The 14,927-nt window shown below is 34.2% G+C and overlaps 1 protein-coding gene across 5 annotated transcripts; it reads left to right on the top strand.

The window, feature by feature from the left end:
• The first annotated feature begins 3,714 nt into the window (after positions 1 to 3,714).
• Positions 3,715 to 12,880, top strand: LOC130960891 (serine/threonine-protein kinase ATG1c-like). 5 transcript variants are annotated; one of them, XM_057886399.1, is made up of 13 exons: positions 3,715 to 4,253; positions 5,576 to 5,693; positions 5,771 to 5,829; positions 6,123 to 6,187; positions 6,482 to 6,575; positions 6,656 to 6,736; positions 7,563 to 7,671; positions 8,432 to 8,510; positions 8,593 to 8,966; positions 9,095 to 9,444; positions 10,336 to 10,627; positions 11,031 to 11,101; positions 12,199 to 12,880. In XM_057886399.1, exons 1-13 carry the CDS (start codon positions 3,972 to 3,974, stop codon positions 12,448 to 12,450), a joined length of 2,226 nt encoding a protein of 741 aa, XP_057742382.1. In that variant the 5' UTR covers positions 3,715 to 3,971; the 3' UTR covers positions 12,451 to 12,880. The 5 variants fall into 5 exon arrangements, with proteins under 5 accessions (XP_057742382.1, XP_057742381.1, XP_057742380.1 ...); XM_057886398.1 differs by having other exon boundaries at positions 3,716 to 4,253; positions 8,596 to 8,966; positions 9,089 to 9,444; positions 12,199 to 12,879; XM_057886397.1 differs by having other exon boundaries at positions 3,717 to 4,253; positions 9,089 to 9,444; positions 12,199 to 12,878.
• Positions 12,881 to 14,927: the final 2,047 nt, after the last annotated feature.

Raw genomic sequence — 14,927 nt, forward strand, 5'->3', positions numbered from 1 at the left:
TGCCAAAACTGTTCAAAGTTACAATGAATAAACCCCATTTTAAGAATAGACTTGAGCATGACTAAACTCTCACTTCTCATACAAATTCACATCTTAATCATGCACTTATTTTGGTTGCTTGAGGACAAGCAACAATTCAAGTTTGGTGTTGTGATGCGTGAGCATCTTTCCTATCTTTTCCTAGTGAATTTACATTTAATTTGTTGAGTTTAATCAAGTATTAATTATCTTTTAGCCACTATGGATGTTACTTTGAGTCGTGTGCAATTCTGTTTATTTTAGGTAGCATTCGGATGGATTTGATGGAGTTTCTGCAGAAAAAAAGAAGAAGGCGAATGATGCTGTCAACCCTGACCTCTCTGCACTCAAACCTGAATAACTCGAGCTACAAAGGTCCAATTGACATGGTTTTAGTGGCGTTGGAAAGTAACTTCTAGAGCTTTCAAACGATGTATAATAGTCCATACTTCTTCTCCAAATACACTGCCAAGGCTGCGCCTAACTTGAGATTTCTCAAGTTAGGCGCAAGACACCACAACAACATGCAAGATTGGTTGGTTCCTCCATGTTAGGCATGGATCCTAGTGAAGCCAAGTGGTCTCCACGTTACAATGCAAAGATCTTTATTAATTATGATTTAAATTTAAAATTTATTTTTTTTAGGAAAGGATATTATTTTAATTTTAGAAATTAGATTTTAAATTAATTAGGATTAGATATAAAAGAGAAAAGAAACTTCTCTTCTGGGGATTATTCCATTCCATTCCCTTTTCATAATGTAAATTACAGTTAACCTGAATCCTAGTTTTTCTCTCTGAACCATGAGCAACTAAACCTCCACTGTTAAGGTTAGGAGCTCTGTCTATTTGTATGGATTGATTCTATTGTTTTTCTATTTTAATTCATGTACTAATTTATAATTTAAGAATTATTTTCGTTCTTTATCTTATGAATTTGGGTGGAAGGGAAGTATGATCCTCTTTCTAATTGAGTTCTTGTATAATTTGGAAAAACTCTTTACTTGAACAACAGCTTGAAAACAAATTCTCCTAAATTCTAATTATATAGATTTAACGGGATACGTGACATATAATCCTCTTATATTTGGATAATTAGGATTTCTGTGACATATAAACTAGAATTGAATTTCACCTTCTAATTGAAATTAATTGATCATGGAATTGGCGGTTGATGAGAATTAGAGGAGACTAGAAAGGTCTAAGGAATTAGGGTCTAGTCACATATAGTTTGCCATGAATTAAATCTTGCATGATTAAAATAGTTAGCAAGAAAAGTCAATTTGGAAAATAGATTACTTTGAATCCTTAACTGTTTTCTCCATATTTTATTCCCAACTTATTTACTTGCCTGTCTTCTGAAATTCTGAATTTACTGTTAATGCTTTGAACTCTCAAAACCATTTTTTGCTTGTCTAACTAAGTAAATTAATCAACCATTGTTGCTTAGTCCCTCAATCATCGTGGGATCGACCCTCACTCATCTGAGGTATTACTTGGTACGACCCGGTGCACTTGCCGGTTAGTTTGTGGTTGTAAATTCCGCACCACTAAACACCAACAAAAACTGCTCTCATTAAAAAGAGCGTGATTACACGTGCACACACCATTTATGTTATCGTTGTCGTCGTCTTCTTCTTCGCGCTCCTCCTCCTCCTCCTCCTCCTCCTCCTCCTTTTTTTTCTTCTTCTTTTTTTTTTGCGTTTTTTTCATCATCATTCTTTTGTTGCTACTGTTATTGCTATTATTGCAGTAGAAAGTGAAGGAGGCGCTCCTCCTCCTCCTCCTCCTCCTCCTTTTTTTTCTTCTTCTTTTTTTTTTTTGCGTTTTTTTCATCATCATTCTTTTGTTGCTACTGTTATTGCTATTATTGCAGTAGAAAGTGAAGGAGGAAGAGGATAAAGAGTTTTGAATTGTGTAGGAGAACGAGTCCAAATGCACCTTAATTCACTCATAAATGAATCGAAATTACATAATGGACTACGACACAATTAACTCAGAAATGAACCAAAATTTACCATAATGATTGCGACACATAAACTCAATTCGAAAACAAGTGCACAAACAAGACTGAATCATGAACAAAAACACATCTAAAATCAATTTTGGATCAAACAACGTCATAATATATTTCTTCTTCTTTTTTGTTTGATATTTTCTTCTTTTTTTTTGGTTTTATTCCTCTTAAGAGAGTGAAACAAGAAGAACAATAAGAAAATGAAAAAAGAAGGAGAAGATGAAGACGAAAGAGAAGAAGAAGAAGAAGCAACAGTAGAAGATGAGGAGGAAGAGTAGAAAGAGTTTTGAATTGTGCAAGACAACGAGTCCAAATACACCTTAATTCACTTAGAAATGAACTGAAAAATCATATAATGGACTGCGACCCAATTAACTCAAAAATGAACCAAAATTTAGCATAATGATTGCGACACATAAACTCAGTTAAAAAATAAGCACACAAATAAGACTGAATCATGAACAAAAACACATCTAAAATCAATTTTGGATCAGATAACGTTATTAATATGTTTCTTCTTCTTTTTTGTTTGATATTTTCTTCTTTTTTCTTGCTTTTATTCCTCTCTCTAGAGTAAATAAAAAAGAATTTTGAGAAAATAAAATAAGAAGGTGAAGATGAAGAAGAAGAAAAAGATGAAAAAGAATAAGAAAAAGCAGTAGAAATGAAGAGAAAAGATATTTTTTCGAGTTATCTTTTTTTAAAAGATCTTATTGAAAAGCAAAAGTAATTTTATGTTTGGATATCTCATGTAAAAAGGTCTTTTTATCTATCAATTATGTTTGGGTATAACAATATAAAAGTACTTTTTGTTTATTTATTACATGAAAAACATCTTTTTTTAAGAAAAAAAGATCTTTTAAAAAAAGATGTAAATTACAGCTTCTGAAAAAAGATCTTTTTTTTTTATTTTACTAGTGCTTTTACTTTTACTACTAGAAGTTTGCCAAATACGTTAAAAAATATAAAAAGATATTTTTTCATTGAAAAAAGATCTTTTTTAACAAAATAATGGCGCCCAAACATGCACAAAGAGGAGAAAGAATTTTGAATTGTGCAGGACAACAAGTTCAAATGCACCTTAATTCACTCCGAAATAAATTGAAATTATATAATAATTGTGACACAATTAACTCAGAAATAAACCGAAATTATATAATGATTGCAATACATAAATTCAGTTCGAAAATAAGCACACAAACAAGATTGAATTGTGAACAGAAATACATCTAAAATCAATGTTAGATTAGACAACATTATTAATATGGCAAAAGTTCAACAATAACAATAATAATAATGACAATATGTATAATGAAAACGAAGAAGAACGCATACGTAAATTTAAAACAAAAAAAAGAAAAAAAAAACAGCACAAGGAGAGAAGAAAACAAAAAAAAATGTGATTTAAATTACTTAGATTAACTTAAATGTTAAAATTTTTTGAATATGAAGAATAATTCTTTATCAAAATGAAACATATAACATTTTTACGAAGACAAAAACATCAGATATAACATTTTTTAAGAACATCCAAACAAAATTTAAGGGAAAAAAAAAACAGAGAAACGAGAATACAAAAACTAAACATAAATTAATTAATTATTAATTCATTAATTTTCCAAAAATAAGCATTTAATTATTTTGGCTCCGTCGTCGCAGTCATGAGCATCCAACAACCCCATTAATCATAATCCCAATTATCATTTCATAATCATCAGCAAAATTCATCATCGTCTTCCCCCTTACCTTAACAAAAACACTACGTACTAACAACACCATCACCATTCACCACAAAAAACAAGCAACGCACGCAGAGAGAAACAAACACAAAAAACAATAAAAAATCAAAGAAAAAGAAAAATAAAGAGGATCTGTTTTCTGGTCTCTCGGAGCTAGTTTCCGGGTTCTCATTTCACCCAACTTCTAGGGTTTCGGCCATGGCGATGGCTCAGGGAACGGGAATAGGGCGTAGCAGCAGCATGAACAGCAGCAGTAGCAGCAGGGTAATAGGGGAGTACATAGTGGGAAGAGAAATTGGTTCGGGTTCGTTCTCGCGTGTGTGGCATGGAAGGCACAAGGTTCATGGCACTGAGGTCGCCATCAAAGAGATCGCAACCCATCGTCTCAATAACAAGCTCCATGATAGCCTCATGTCCGAGATTTTCATCCTCAAGCGAATTAAGCACCCTAACATCATTCGTTTGCACGATATCATTCAGGTTCCATGATCAATTCTTGCATATATATATATTTTTTAATTTTAATTTTAAGTTTGATTTTGATTTTTCTGTTTGTGTATATCTATCTGCCTATGCATTTATTTAGTATAGTATAATAGTAAAAAGAAAATTGATATGATGTTGACTTATGACATGGGTATGTGCGTGGTGTGATCTTAAGGTGGTTGTGTGATTGGGAGTGACTTAGAGTAGAGTTGTCAAGTTTGTTTTGAGGAGTTTTTTTTTTTTTTGGGGGGGGGGGGGGGGGGGGGGGGGGGTTGTTTCTGTGTGTTCTTTATCTGAGTTTTAGTTTAACTGGTTTTTTGGGGGAAAAAGGGGGGGGGGGGGGTGTTTGAGTCTATGGTTTGGCTAGTTCACGTGTCTTTTTTAGTAGAAATTTACGAGGTGGCAACTTTTTATGCAAGTGAAACAGGTGCTGTTTTGGCTTTGAAACATGTGACGACTTTTGTGCAAGTTTTTGTTGTTAACAGTGGATTTTGAGATGTTGCATTGCCCCCTGAGGTTGACTTCCAACATGATTCATGACAGGATGCAATGTCGTCTTTTGATCCATCTATTTAGTGGGATTAGACTTTGTTCTTGTTGAGCTATAGACTTAAGTTAACAAGTCAAGTTTGTGTTAGTGGGATTGAACTAGAAGAACATGGCCAATTCAAGGTGCAACTAGCTCAACCAGGCAGTTTGGTCTGGTTAAAGACATTGTTTGATATATGATAGAAGGGGAAGGATGGGGTGCCTGCCTACAGAATTATGCCTACGATATCAATTTTTTTGGCTTTGGGGAGCCAAAGCTCCTGATCACTAGCTACTGAGGATCCCGGTTGCTTCTCTCTCTCTCTGTCACCAATGATTATGGGCTCTCCCTGTTAACTCTGATCTCACATTGTGCAAAACATGTTGAGTCTATTACTTGCCTTTGGAGCTTTGTACAAAAGAAGGAGCGACTATAGCTTGTTCTTGAAATACTGTTAGCTGCTTGAAATATATTGAATTATTTACATACTTCCAGATAGTGCTTGGTAATTGTAGCCTACCATATCATCAATAAATATAGTGGCTAAAAATCTGCTGTTGGGCAGGTTCATTTGTGTTGATTTATGAATAAGTTTCAAGCCTAAGGTTTAATTTATTTTATTGAAATCAAAGAAGCATGAGGTTAGACTAAGAATTTAGTATTTTATGAATAGATTGGTATGTGCTGGATGGCTTTACTATTGGTCCAAGTGTAGTGCCAAATTAACTTTGCATTCATTTGTGTATAAATAAAATACTTGCTAAGAAACATTGTTCATTTTATTTAGGCTCCTGGTAAGATACATCTTGTGTTAGAGTATTGTAAAGGGGGAGATCTATATTTTTACATTCAACGCCATGGAAGGGTACAGGAGGCAACCGCAAAGCATTTTATGCAGCAGCTGGGTAGGTTTTAGGTTTTGTGCAGTTGCTTTTCTTTTAACTGTTTGTTGTAATAAAGGAGACTTCTTTTTTTGTTACAGCTGATGGCCTTCAAGTTCTCCGGGACAATAATGTAATTCATCGAGATCTAAAACCACAGGTTTTGTGTTTGAACCTAATCTTTACAACATAAATACCTGTCAATTGGTTTATGTTCCATTTAGTTCACAATCTTATCCATTTCCCTTCTACCAATCCATTATTAATATTCTCTCAACTAAAGAACACCGAAGTGTTCTAGCGGGAAATCATATTTCGGTATAAGTTGCAACTTGCAGTTGTAGGTGATATTTAATATCTAGAGTATAAATTGTTCAGTCTTCAAAAGTTCTTCCTGTGAAAGTCGTATTGTTATTTTGTCTATCTTAGTAATTCTTATCATCCTTGAAACAGAACCTCCTTCTGTCAAGAAATGATGAAAAGTCAGTGCTGAAGATTGCTGACTTTGGATTTGCAAGGTAGTGTAACTGGATGCTCCATGCATCTTTAGGACCAAAAATATTACACATTTATGTGTGTGGTGCAGTTTATATTTTTGATCATTAGTGAAAAAAATATTTCAATAGCGTGTTTAAGTCTCATTTAAAATCTCTCACTGCTTTCTTTATTGTTAGATCTGTTCACATGAATCTGTTTACAAATTAAATCACCTTGCTCACTTTATAATGTTTCTGTTTCATTGTGTTTCTTTTGAGTGTCTTATACTACTTTCTTCAAATTAGTTGTTAAAACATAAATTTCTTCATGGGCAGATCTCTGCAACCTAGGGGCCTTGCTGAAACCCTGTGTGGTTCACCACTCTACATGGCTCCAGAAATCATGCAACTACAGAAGTATGATGCCAAGGTGATTTTAGTTTTAATATATTTGAAATTCCAGTGTTCATAGTTGGTTTCTTTCCTAATTATCCTGAATTAAACACACAGGCAGATCTATGGAGTGTTGGTGCAATCTTATTTCAGCTTGTAATAGGAAGAACACCTTTTACCGGAAACAATCAAATACAGGTATATAATTCGTATTTCCACACTGATATTTTATGTCTCTCAAGGAAAGCAGAGTAGTTTATTGCTATATCTGAAGCATGGACACTCTTAGAAATGCTTGACATAGACACCAAATTCTTAAGGACTCAAGTAGGAGGGACACACACACGCGCGCGCACAATATACAGGCAAAGCACTCTGGATATATGTCATACATCAATATGCATCATATCTTGACCCCAATAAGTTATGAGGCATTATATCTATTAACGTTTCGAAAATAAACCCCTAAATGAATGTCTTTATAAAACTTGCCATTTTCAAGTACTTGTACTAGAAAATATTTAAAGAACCATCTAAAGATTATTTTTATTTTTTCTCTACCATTGTTTTTCTTTTGTTGACATTGTGTACACACTCCTACAACTAGATGAAGTTGGCCTGAAGTTGGGTGTGGATTGGGCTCTTTAATAACTAAGTTGATGTAATAAAATTGATGAAAAAAGATGAAAATGTTTCCAAGCTCTTTGTACCTTATCCATGTTTACCTTATGTCTAGTTGCTTCTACACCATGTCCAAGACAATAAGTAAATAAATAAATAAATAAACTAAAGAATTCTATTTAACACATGAATGCTTGTCAAACACATTGTCAATCACACATTTGTAAGCATGTTTGCTAAGTATCTGTGTATAATGTGTGTCTGACATGAGGACATGTTAGTTGGAACATACCTGGTTTCTAGGTTAATATTTGATCCTGTCATCTGAAATGGAGTCCTGTAACTTGACATGACTCCTTTGACTTTCATATTTAGCTTACTGTTATAATCATGGGGTCTGCAGTTGCTACAGAACATTATGAAATCAACAGAATTGGTATTCCCATCTGATTGCCAAAGTCTCAGTTCTGACTGCAAAGATTTGTGTCAGAAATTGCTACGCCGAAATCCAGGTATTTGTTGATTATATTGCAGATTGAAACTTGAGAGATAAATCACAGTGCAAGATCTCTGGACCTGTTTAGGATATTTATTTGGTATCTCTGGTAATTATTAATTGTTAGAACTTGTACTGTTTGGTTAAACAGTTGCTTGCGTGATTCTATGACTATTACTGGAAAACTAGTTTCTGTAGAGAGAGCGTGGAAGAGTGAAATGTTGTATTTCCAACCTCTCTGTGAAATTAGATATGCTTTGTTAGCCATCAATGTGGCGGCCCCTTTAAAGCAAAATTGGGCCAACAGATCTGCCTTGATGTTTCAGGCTTTTACATAACTTGAACCATCCTCCTGCTAACCATGCTAACAAGAGTCGAGCAATAGTGTGATTTTGTTCTTCCTGCTAATGGAGATCAGACCACTTGAGACAGGGGAATGCTTATTTTGGCTTGTTGTGTGAGATTTAGATACATAATTACTTGATACAGGGTCCTGTTCCAAAGGTAAATTATTACCCGATTGTTAAGCGTATACACAACTGTGAAGGGAATAAATAAAGGAAAGGTTGGACCCTAAAATCAACTATGATTTACTTCGGATTGATTATTGATGATTACTCGGGGCTTGATTGAAGAATGATTGATAGATAAAGCTTGCTTGTAATAATTAAATATTGTCTGTTGTCAAAGATTAATTGAGATATGGGTTGTGGCTAATTCACACCATTCCAACAAATCTACTCTGATGCGTTGTTTCTTATCTATTGAATTTTCAGTGGAACGTCTTACTTTTGAAGAATTCTTTAACCATCCATTCCTTTCTAAGAAGCAACCAGAACGGATTGAACTGTTGAGGTAACAAGGATGACTCTTAGATTTTTAGTTTATTATGGTTTTTCAGTTGGGAGGTGTAAATATTTTTTGTTTGTGGGAATAGAAGTTCGTCAAGGCTGGTAGGTGGATTTAGTTCAGCAGAATCTGACCCTTTAAGAAAGACTGAGGAAAATTATCAAGAGGATTGCTTACCATTCTTTCTAGATGATGATTCTAGTGGTCCTGAGGGGAGTCCTTCCCTTTCAAAGAAGTCTTCAATCAAGTCTACCATTGGATTTGATCTAAGTACAAAACTAGATAAACCAGAGCCAGCATCTCCTGTTGCTAACAACATAAATTATACCTCCAGATACAGTAGTGTAACACAGAGACCTGAAAGCACGACTAAAAGATTGGACAACCCTAAAGTATCAGGAAGAAATCTCACTGGTCCTTTAGAACCTCTAGAACAAAGATTTACCGATTCTCATTCAAAAGGTACTAATTATGATTTATGAAACCAAGTTTCCTTTTTCTAGTTCTGTTTCTGATGGTTAGATTCATGATTTGTTCTTTGTAATTTATACATAATGCTGCTTATTTGTCCTCTAATTTGGCAGTTACAGATTCCCTAGAGAATATTGATCAAGATTATGTTCTTGTGTCTGGACCCCCTATTGATGTATCCTCATCTTCAGCGAGTGCTTCAAAGCCAAGCCATTCCCCATTTAAGTCAAGCAGTCTTCCTCAAGAGTCTTCAAAAACAATCACTAGATTAAGTGCTCCAATGCCAATTGTTGGAGTTTCTACCAGTAGCACATGCCAGATTGGAAGCTCAGAAAGTCAGGACTCTGCTCCTGGGACATCACATGGATCAATGGATACAGGTGATGAACAGCCGTCAGGTCATTGCATGACAAGGATTAAATCATTGCAACAGTGTGCATCTGCCATCACAGAATTAGTTAATGAAAAGGTAAATTTGCTATATATTTGCGACTCTCAAATTTTGTATGTAAATGTTCTCCATTCAAATTCAGGAGTCTGCATAATCTTGTATGGAATCTTTAACAGATTATCACTGCCTTGAGCTTCAGAAGTTTGCCAATTGTATGGTCTTTTAAATTAATCAGGAGTCAGGACATTTGTGTGGTCTAGTATAATGAATAATGCGTAAATTCGGTGAAATGAATACAGCACTCTAAATTGGAATTATGCAATAGGCTACTTAAGAATTCTTTTATTTGCCTGTTATTTATAATAGAATGAATATACAAGAGGTTCTAGTTAGGATAATGGATCTGATAGACACTAATCACATATATAGTGGTATAGGGATACATAAGAAAAATAGATTTATAAATAGTGTTTTAAAGATGGATACGATGCATGATAGAGAACTTTAACGTCGTTTGACACATGTAGGTGACCCACCTAGTGCGACACGGCTTAGTTATTGTCCATAATAGAATGAATTAACAGTAAGGCATTTGATGTGGATCACTTTGCCCTAGCTTGTGGTCTTAAACTAGTTTGTGGAAGGATATGAGGAGGATGGATATTAGCTAATGACTAGCTGCTGTTTTAATATGGTCATAGTAAATCTGTTGAGTTGTGCCTCAGTATGCTTTTATGTCCTCTCTACTTGTGACTGAGGATCTCTTCCTCAATTGAGAATGATTAAACAATGATTGAACCCTATCTACCCGTTTATATATCTCCATTGAGAGCCATGCTGTTATTGCATTTGGCATTAATGCCATTTTCTTAAGTAGCATATTTATGAAAGAAAAGAGTTATTTATCTTGATTCTTGATATTTTTCTTTCTGCTTGCCACATCACCCTCTCCCTCCTGAAAATCAAAAGATGGAGGCAGGAAAGCCGCTAGAAGCATTTTCTGTTCAGCTTGTAATTCTTGCCATTTGGAAGCAAGCACTGCATATATGCCATACACGAGCTGCCTCAGCTATGGAAGGTAGTCCAAATCAAGAAACTTTAAGATACAGGAGGAGTGCCAGCAAGAAGCATGGTAGTTCTGATTCAGAAGAATGCTTTGACGGAAACACCCAAGGGTCTAAGGATATGCTAGCTCAAATTGAAAGTGAGTTTCTGAAGGAATTTGAGCATGCTGAAGAACTTGCCAAAGCCATTGAACCTGGTATGAGCTTTTCTCATTAACGACTAATTGATATGCTATCTTTCTTAAAATGGCTGTCTTTTGCATCTGCTATAACCAGAGTTCTTTGTTTTATGCCTGTAAACTTTAACACATTACAAAACTCATGTAGTGTACAATGTGATAGGGCGTAATGTTATTTCTCAACAATCATTATGAGCAATGGTCAAGGAAGGTCATTACTAGCTACATTTCACTTGCAGTTTATGAGCTAATTGAATGTACACTTTATGTCCTCAATAGGAAGTAATAACTAACAAGAGACATGAATTTTTTTTAATTAATTTTTTTTTGGGGTTTTTTGGTTGTATGGAGGAGAGGGCTACATGACTTTCATTCCATGATATATAAAAGTAAAGCATTTATAATGTGTACCTAATTGCAGGAAGCACAGAGATGCCAGATGCAATGGAGACAATTTTTCAATCTGCCCTTGCTTTTGGGAAACATGGGGGTGTAAGTAATCCCTTCTGCTACTTTCTTCCATTTTTAGGTCCAGCTTACATAATACAATTTTAGATTCATTATATCTAGCAATGCTAGTTTAGTAGTTTTTCTTTGTAGCTAAATTTCCCCTAGTGAGATTGAGACGTGAGACATAACTAGGTCTTGGTTGACTTATTTTATGAACTTCTTGGACTTAGTTTTCTAATTTAAATAAAATATGTAGAAATGGCTGTGCCTTGCTGAATAAGTTAGCTAAAAGTGAGAACATGGAGAAAGTAAGTCCATCATGATCTTTGAGGTACAATAGGTTATTTCAAGAAAAGATTTGTAGGTCTATAATTGGCATTGCAGTTAGAAACCACAAATCAGTCAGTGTCAACAAAAAATGGTGTGCGTTTGATTTACTGGACTATTTGTTACTAGGGTACCCATAAATGCCGTTGTTGCCCTGTAACACAACCACCGCTTCTTCCTCCTCTTTGAACAAGGAAACCAAACATGGCCTTGTCCCTTAGGTTAGGTCGACTACATGGATCAAATGACGTCTGTCATGAATCATGTCTAACCTCAAATCATTCATGTTTAGGTCCCTTTTATCACCTCATTCAAAATCATCTTATATGTCCTAAATTGTGCAAATACTGGCTATCTTTACTCGTTTCTTCTCCAGCACGGCAGTACCTTCCATAGGGTCTTTGTTGGAACTTGGAACCCTATCATTTGCCTTTCCAAGTTGATGAAAACCATATATAATCTTCTCTTTAGCTCTGAAACCTCTCGATCTTTCCTCTTTAAGAAAAGAAAAAATAAAGAGAAACCATGCCATGTCCCAATAGTACAAAATTTATCATGATGTCTGGACATTACAAGAATATTAAACTTGAACTAACATGGCCAACTAGGTTTTTTATTTGTAAGTACTAAGTAATCTATAAGTATATATGTTAATGCTCGATAAAGGTCAAGGGCATGCCTTGGCCCTAGAGTGGAAAGAGTCCTCTCAACCTAAAATCTTTTATTCCAAAAGGTGAAGAAAAGAAATTGAACTGACATGGATTTAATTCCAAGATCGAATCTTAAGTTATTATATTGTCATATGTTGGCAGGTGGAAGAGCTCATGGGAGACATGGAAAGTGCAGCTGCATTGTATTCGAAGGCAGTCCGTCTCTTACTCTTCCTACTAGTTGAAGCACCATCCTTGATTCTTAATCCTCCATTCTCTCCGACCAACTCGGACCGTTACAGGCTACGGAATTACATCGATATTCTCAATAACAGGCAAGGCTATTCGAGATCGCAGCGGATGACACTTCTGAAATGTGATGACAGTCAAGGCATCTTCAAAGAAAAGTTTTAGTAATGGTTTCTTTTTTTTCTCCCATTTCACATTATAAATTATTAATTTGTACAGTTATTCTTTGATGGAAGGGAGATTAGGGATGCTGACTATGAGTCACAACTAGCACATAGGCTGTTGTAAAATTCATTTGTGATTAGGAATTTGATTAAATGTGCAATTGATTATGTATGCTTTCTGCCGCGTTTCCCATATGAATTATATCATGAATAGCTGAAATGTTTGAATTTGCTTCAAAACTGTATATAAATATTTAATTTGGCAATATTTTAAATGTGATCAATGACTTCAATTTGGTGGAATCGTCTCCTGTGTGATTGTGACCTACTGACCCGAGTTTTTATACGGGATGTAGGTCTTTTTGTTTTTCATTTTTCTTTTTGAAGAAGGAAAAAAAATATTTACTCTGAAAATTGAACATAACTAGACAGCGTTAGTCTTTTTGTTATTCATTTTTCTTTCTCAAGAAGAAAAAATATTTGCTCTGAAAATTCAACATAATTAGACAGCGTTCCTATCGTTTTCTGTCTGGATAAGGAATTTATTTTTCTTTGGGAGGGGGTCTATTTCATCGATATAATCTAAAGTCCATTCTTGTACAATACTGAATTAATATTTAAAATGGTCTCTAAAATTTAATATTCAAAATTGTCTCTCAAATTTTTTGATAGTTTCAAATTGATTTTTGAAGTTCCAATTGACTCAATTTGAACTCCCAATAAGTAACTCAAGTTAACTCTTTTGTTAGAAAAATATTTTTTTTATCCCTTGTTTTAATGCTTTTTTTTTTTATTATGAAAACCACATGCTAGTAGCGTCGTCAAACATGTTGTGGATGTTTGAAAGTAGTCAGAATTGTTGCTCTGTGGTCGTTGTGCTCACAAAAGAGCACACAAAGTGACATGCTGAAAATTAAGTCTAATGGTATTATAGAATATTTGAAACTTACTTTAATTTCATACAAATGTAAATTCCTGTATTAGTACGGGTTTGTCAATTGCTGTAAACCTAGTTCTGGAATATACCAGATTCATGCATGGTGTTCGACTGATTTGATTTTACAATCTGCAGAGATAAGTTTTCCATTGTTTTTCTACTTGTACCATATTTGTGATTGGTAAGTGCTGCTTCTAACTGTGTTTTTTGTTGTCTTTTTAATTGAGGATTCCAAGTCTATGACTCCCTCTGAGGTGGGACAGATTCTTGAATGGGAATTGCCCTAGAATCTTGAACCCTCTGTAGCTGAACTACAAGATCTTGAAGAAGTGTAAACATCCTATTACTGCTACTTGTCCCTCTTAGCTAGGAACTTCAGTGTTATGGCCTAGCCATGTTTGATTTGATAAGTCTGGATAAGTTTAATTCCTAAGCAAATAGTGAAGAAAAATAAGCATCAATCAATTGTTCTTAGAATTTTTCGCTGAAAGTTTGTCTAGCTTATCCTTTTTTTTTTTTTTTAATCTTGTTGCAAGTAATTGCAAAACCATAGTGGATTGGGATTTTCATGATGGATGAAGGCAGCATAGACAATATGTATATATCTATTGACATTAACATTTCAAATTCACTTCTGATTAATCATGAAAGAGGAATATGTGACATATCACCTTGTTTTAATAGAATCTTAATAGTATGGAGCATACAAACATGGTTTTCTTACCAAAATAGAGGACCATTAAATTAAATTTTGTACCTACTACTGTTTTACAACAAAATAAAGCGGATTCCTGATACATTCCTAATATATAACGACAGTTGTGCAATATCTTAAAATGAATTTTGATTTTTGGAAAACTAAACTGATTACAACTCATTTCGGTACAGAAAATTGACCTCTCATAACTATTTTGAAGACTAATTTTGGGTTTATTTACTTTACTCTACATGTGAGACTCACCTTTTTTGAAATTGTTAATACGTTAATCACTAGTGTGGAGCTGAGACAATGTTGCGATCCTATGGAAAATCTTCTGATGTCCTCTCTTTCTTGCTTGATGTAAGATTCAAGAGAGGAAATATGTCTCTTCCCCGTAATGAAACCATTAATTTAAAGTATGGAAAACCTTTCTACATAGCTTAAAATATGCTGATTTATTCGGAGGGTTATGTAAAATAGTATATTCATCATTCCAAAATCTGTCATGCATATAGTAAGAGATCAATGTCATGTTTGTAAGATAGATTAACATTACATTTTACAAAGATGTGTTAAGTAATGCAAAACCGAAATCTTAAAGTTAATGTGTACTTTTACAAATAAAAAAGTGTTGCGCATAATATAGCCGGACAACCAGAAAAATCAGGATAATTTATAACAGAGCTATAAAAATGAACTGGACTGATTTATCTGTTGGAGTAAAATTTTAGGGATATTTTTGTGTATTAATTTTTTTTGAAGACTAAAATATCCGCTTTTAAAATCTTTGGAGATTGATTTAGATAATTACTTTTAATTATATTATATAATATAAATTTTA

The sequence above is a fragment of the Arachis stenosperma genome, chromosome 2, assembly GCF_014773155.1.
Source record: "Arachis stenosperma cultivar V10309 chromosome 2, arast.V10309.gnm1.PFL2, whole genome shotgun sequence".
In the NCBI taxonomy this organism is placed as follows: Eukaryota; Viridiplantae; Streptophyta; class Magnoliopsida; order Fabales; family Fabaceae; genus Arachis; species Arachis stenosperma.

Excerpts from the sequence above, each read along its gene's own strand:
- LOC130960891 (XM_057886397.1), top strand. The coding sequence starts at position 3,972 with ATGGCGATGGCTCAGGGAACGGGAATAGGGCGTAGCAGCAGCATGAAC. Across the intron at positions 5,694-5,770 it reads GCATTTTATGCAGCAGCTGG|CTGATGGCCTTCAAGTTCTC; the intron begins GTAGGTTTTAGG and ends TTTTTGTTACAG. Across the intron at positions 6,188-6,481 it reads GCTGACTTTGGATTTGCAAG|ATCTCTGCAACCTAGGGGCC; the intron begins GTAGTGTAACTG and ends CTTCATGGGCAG.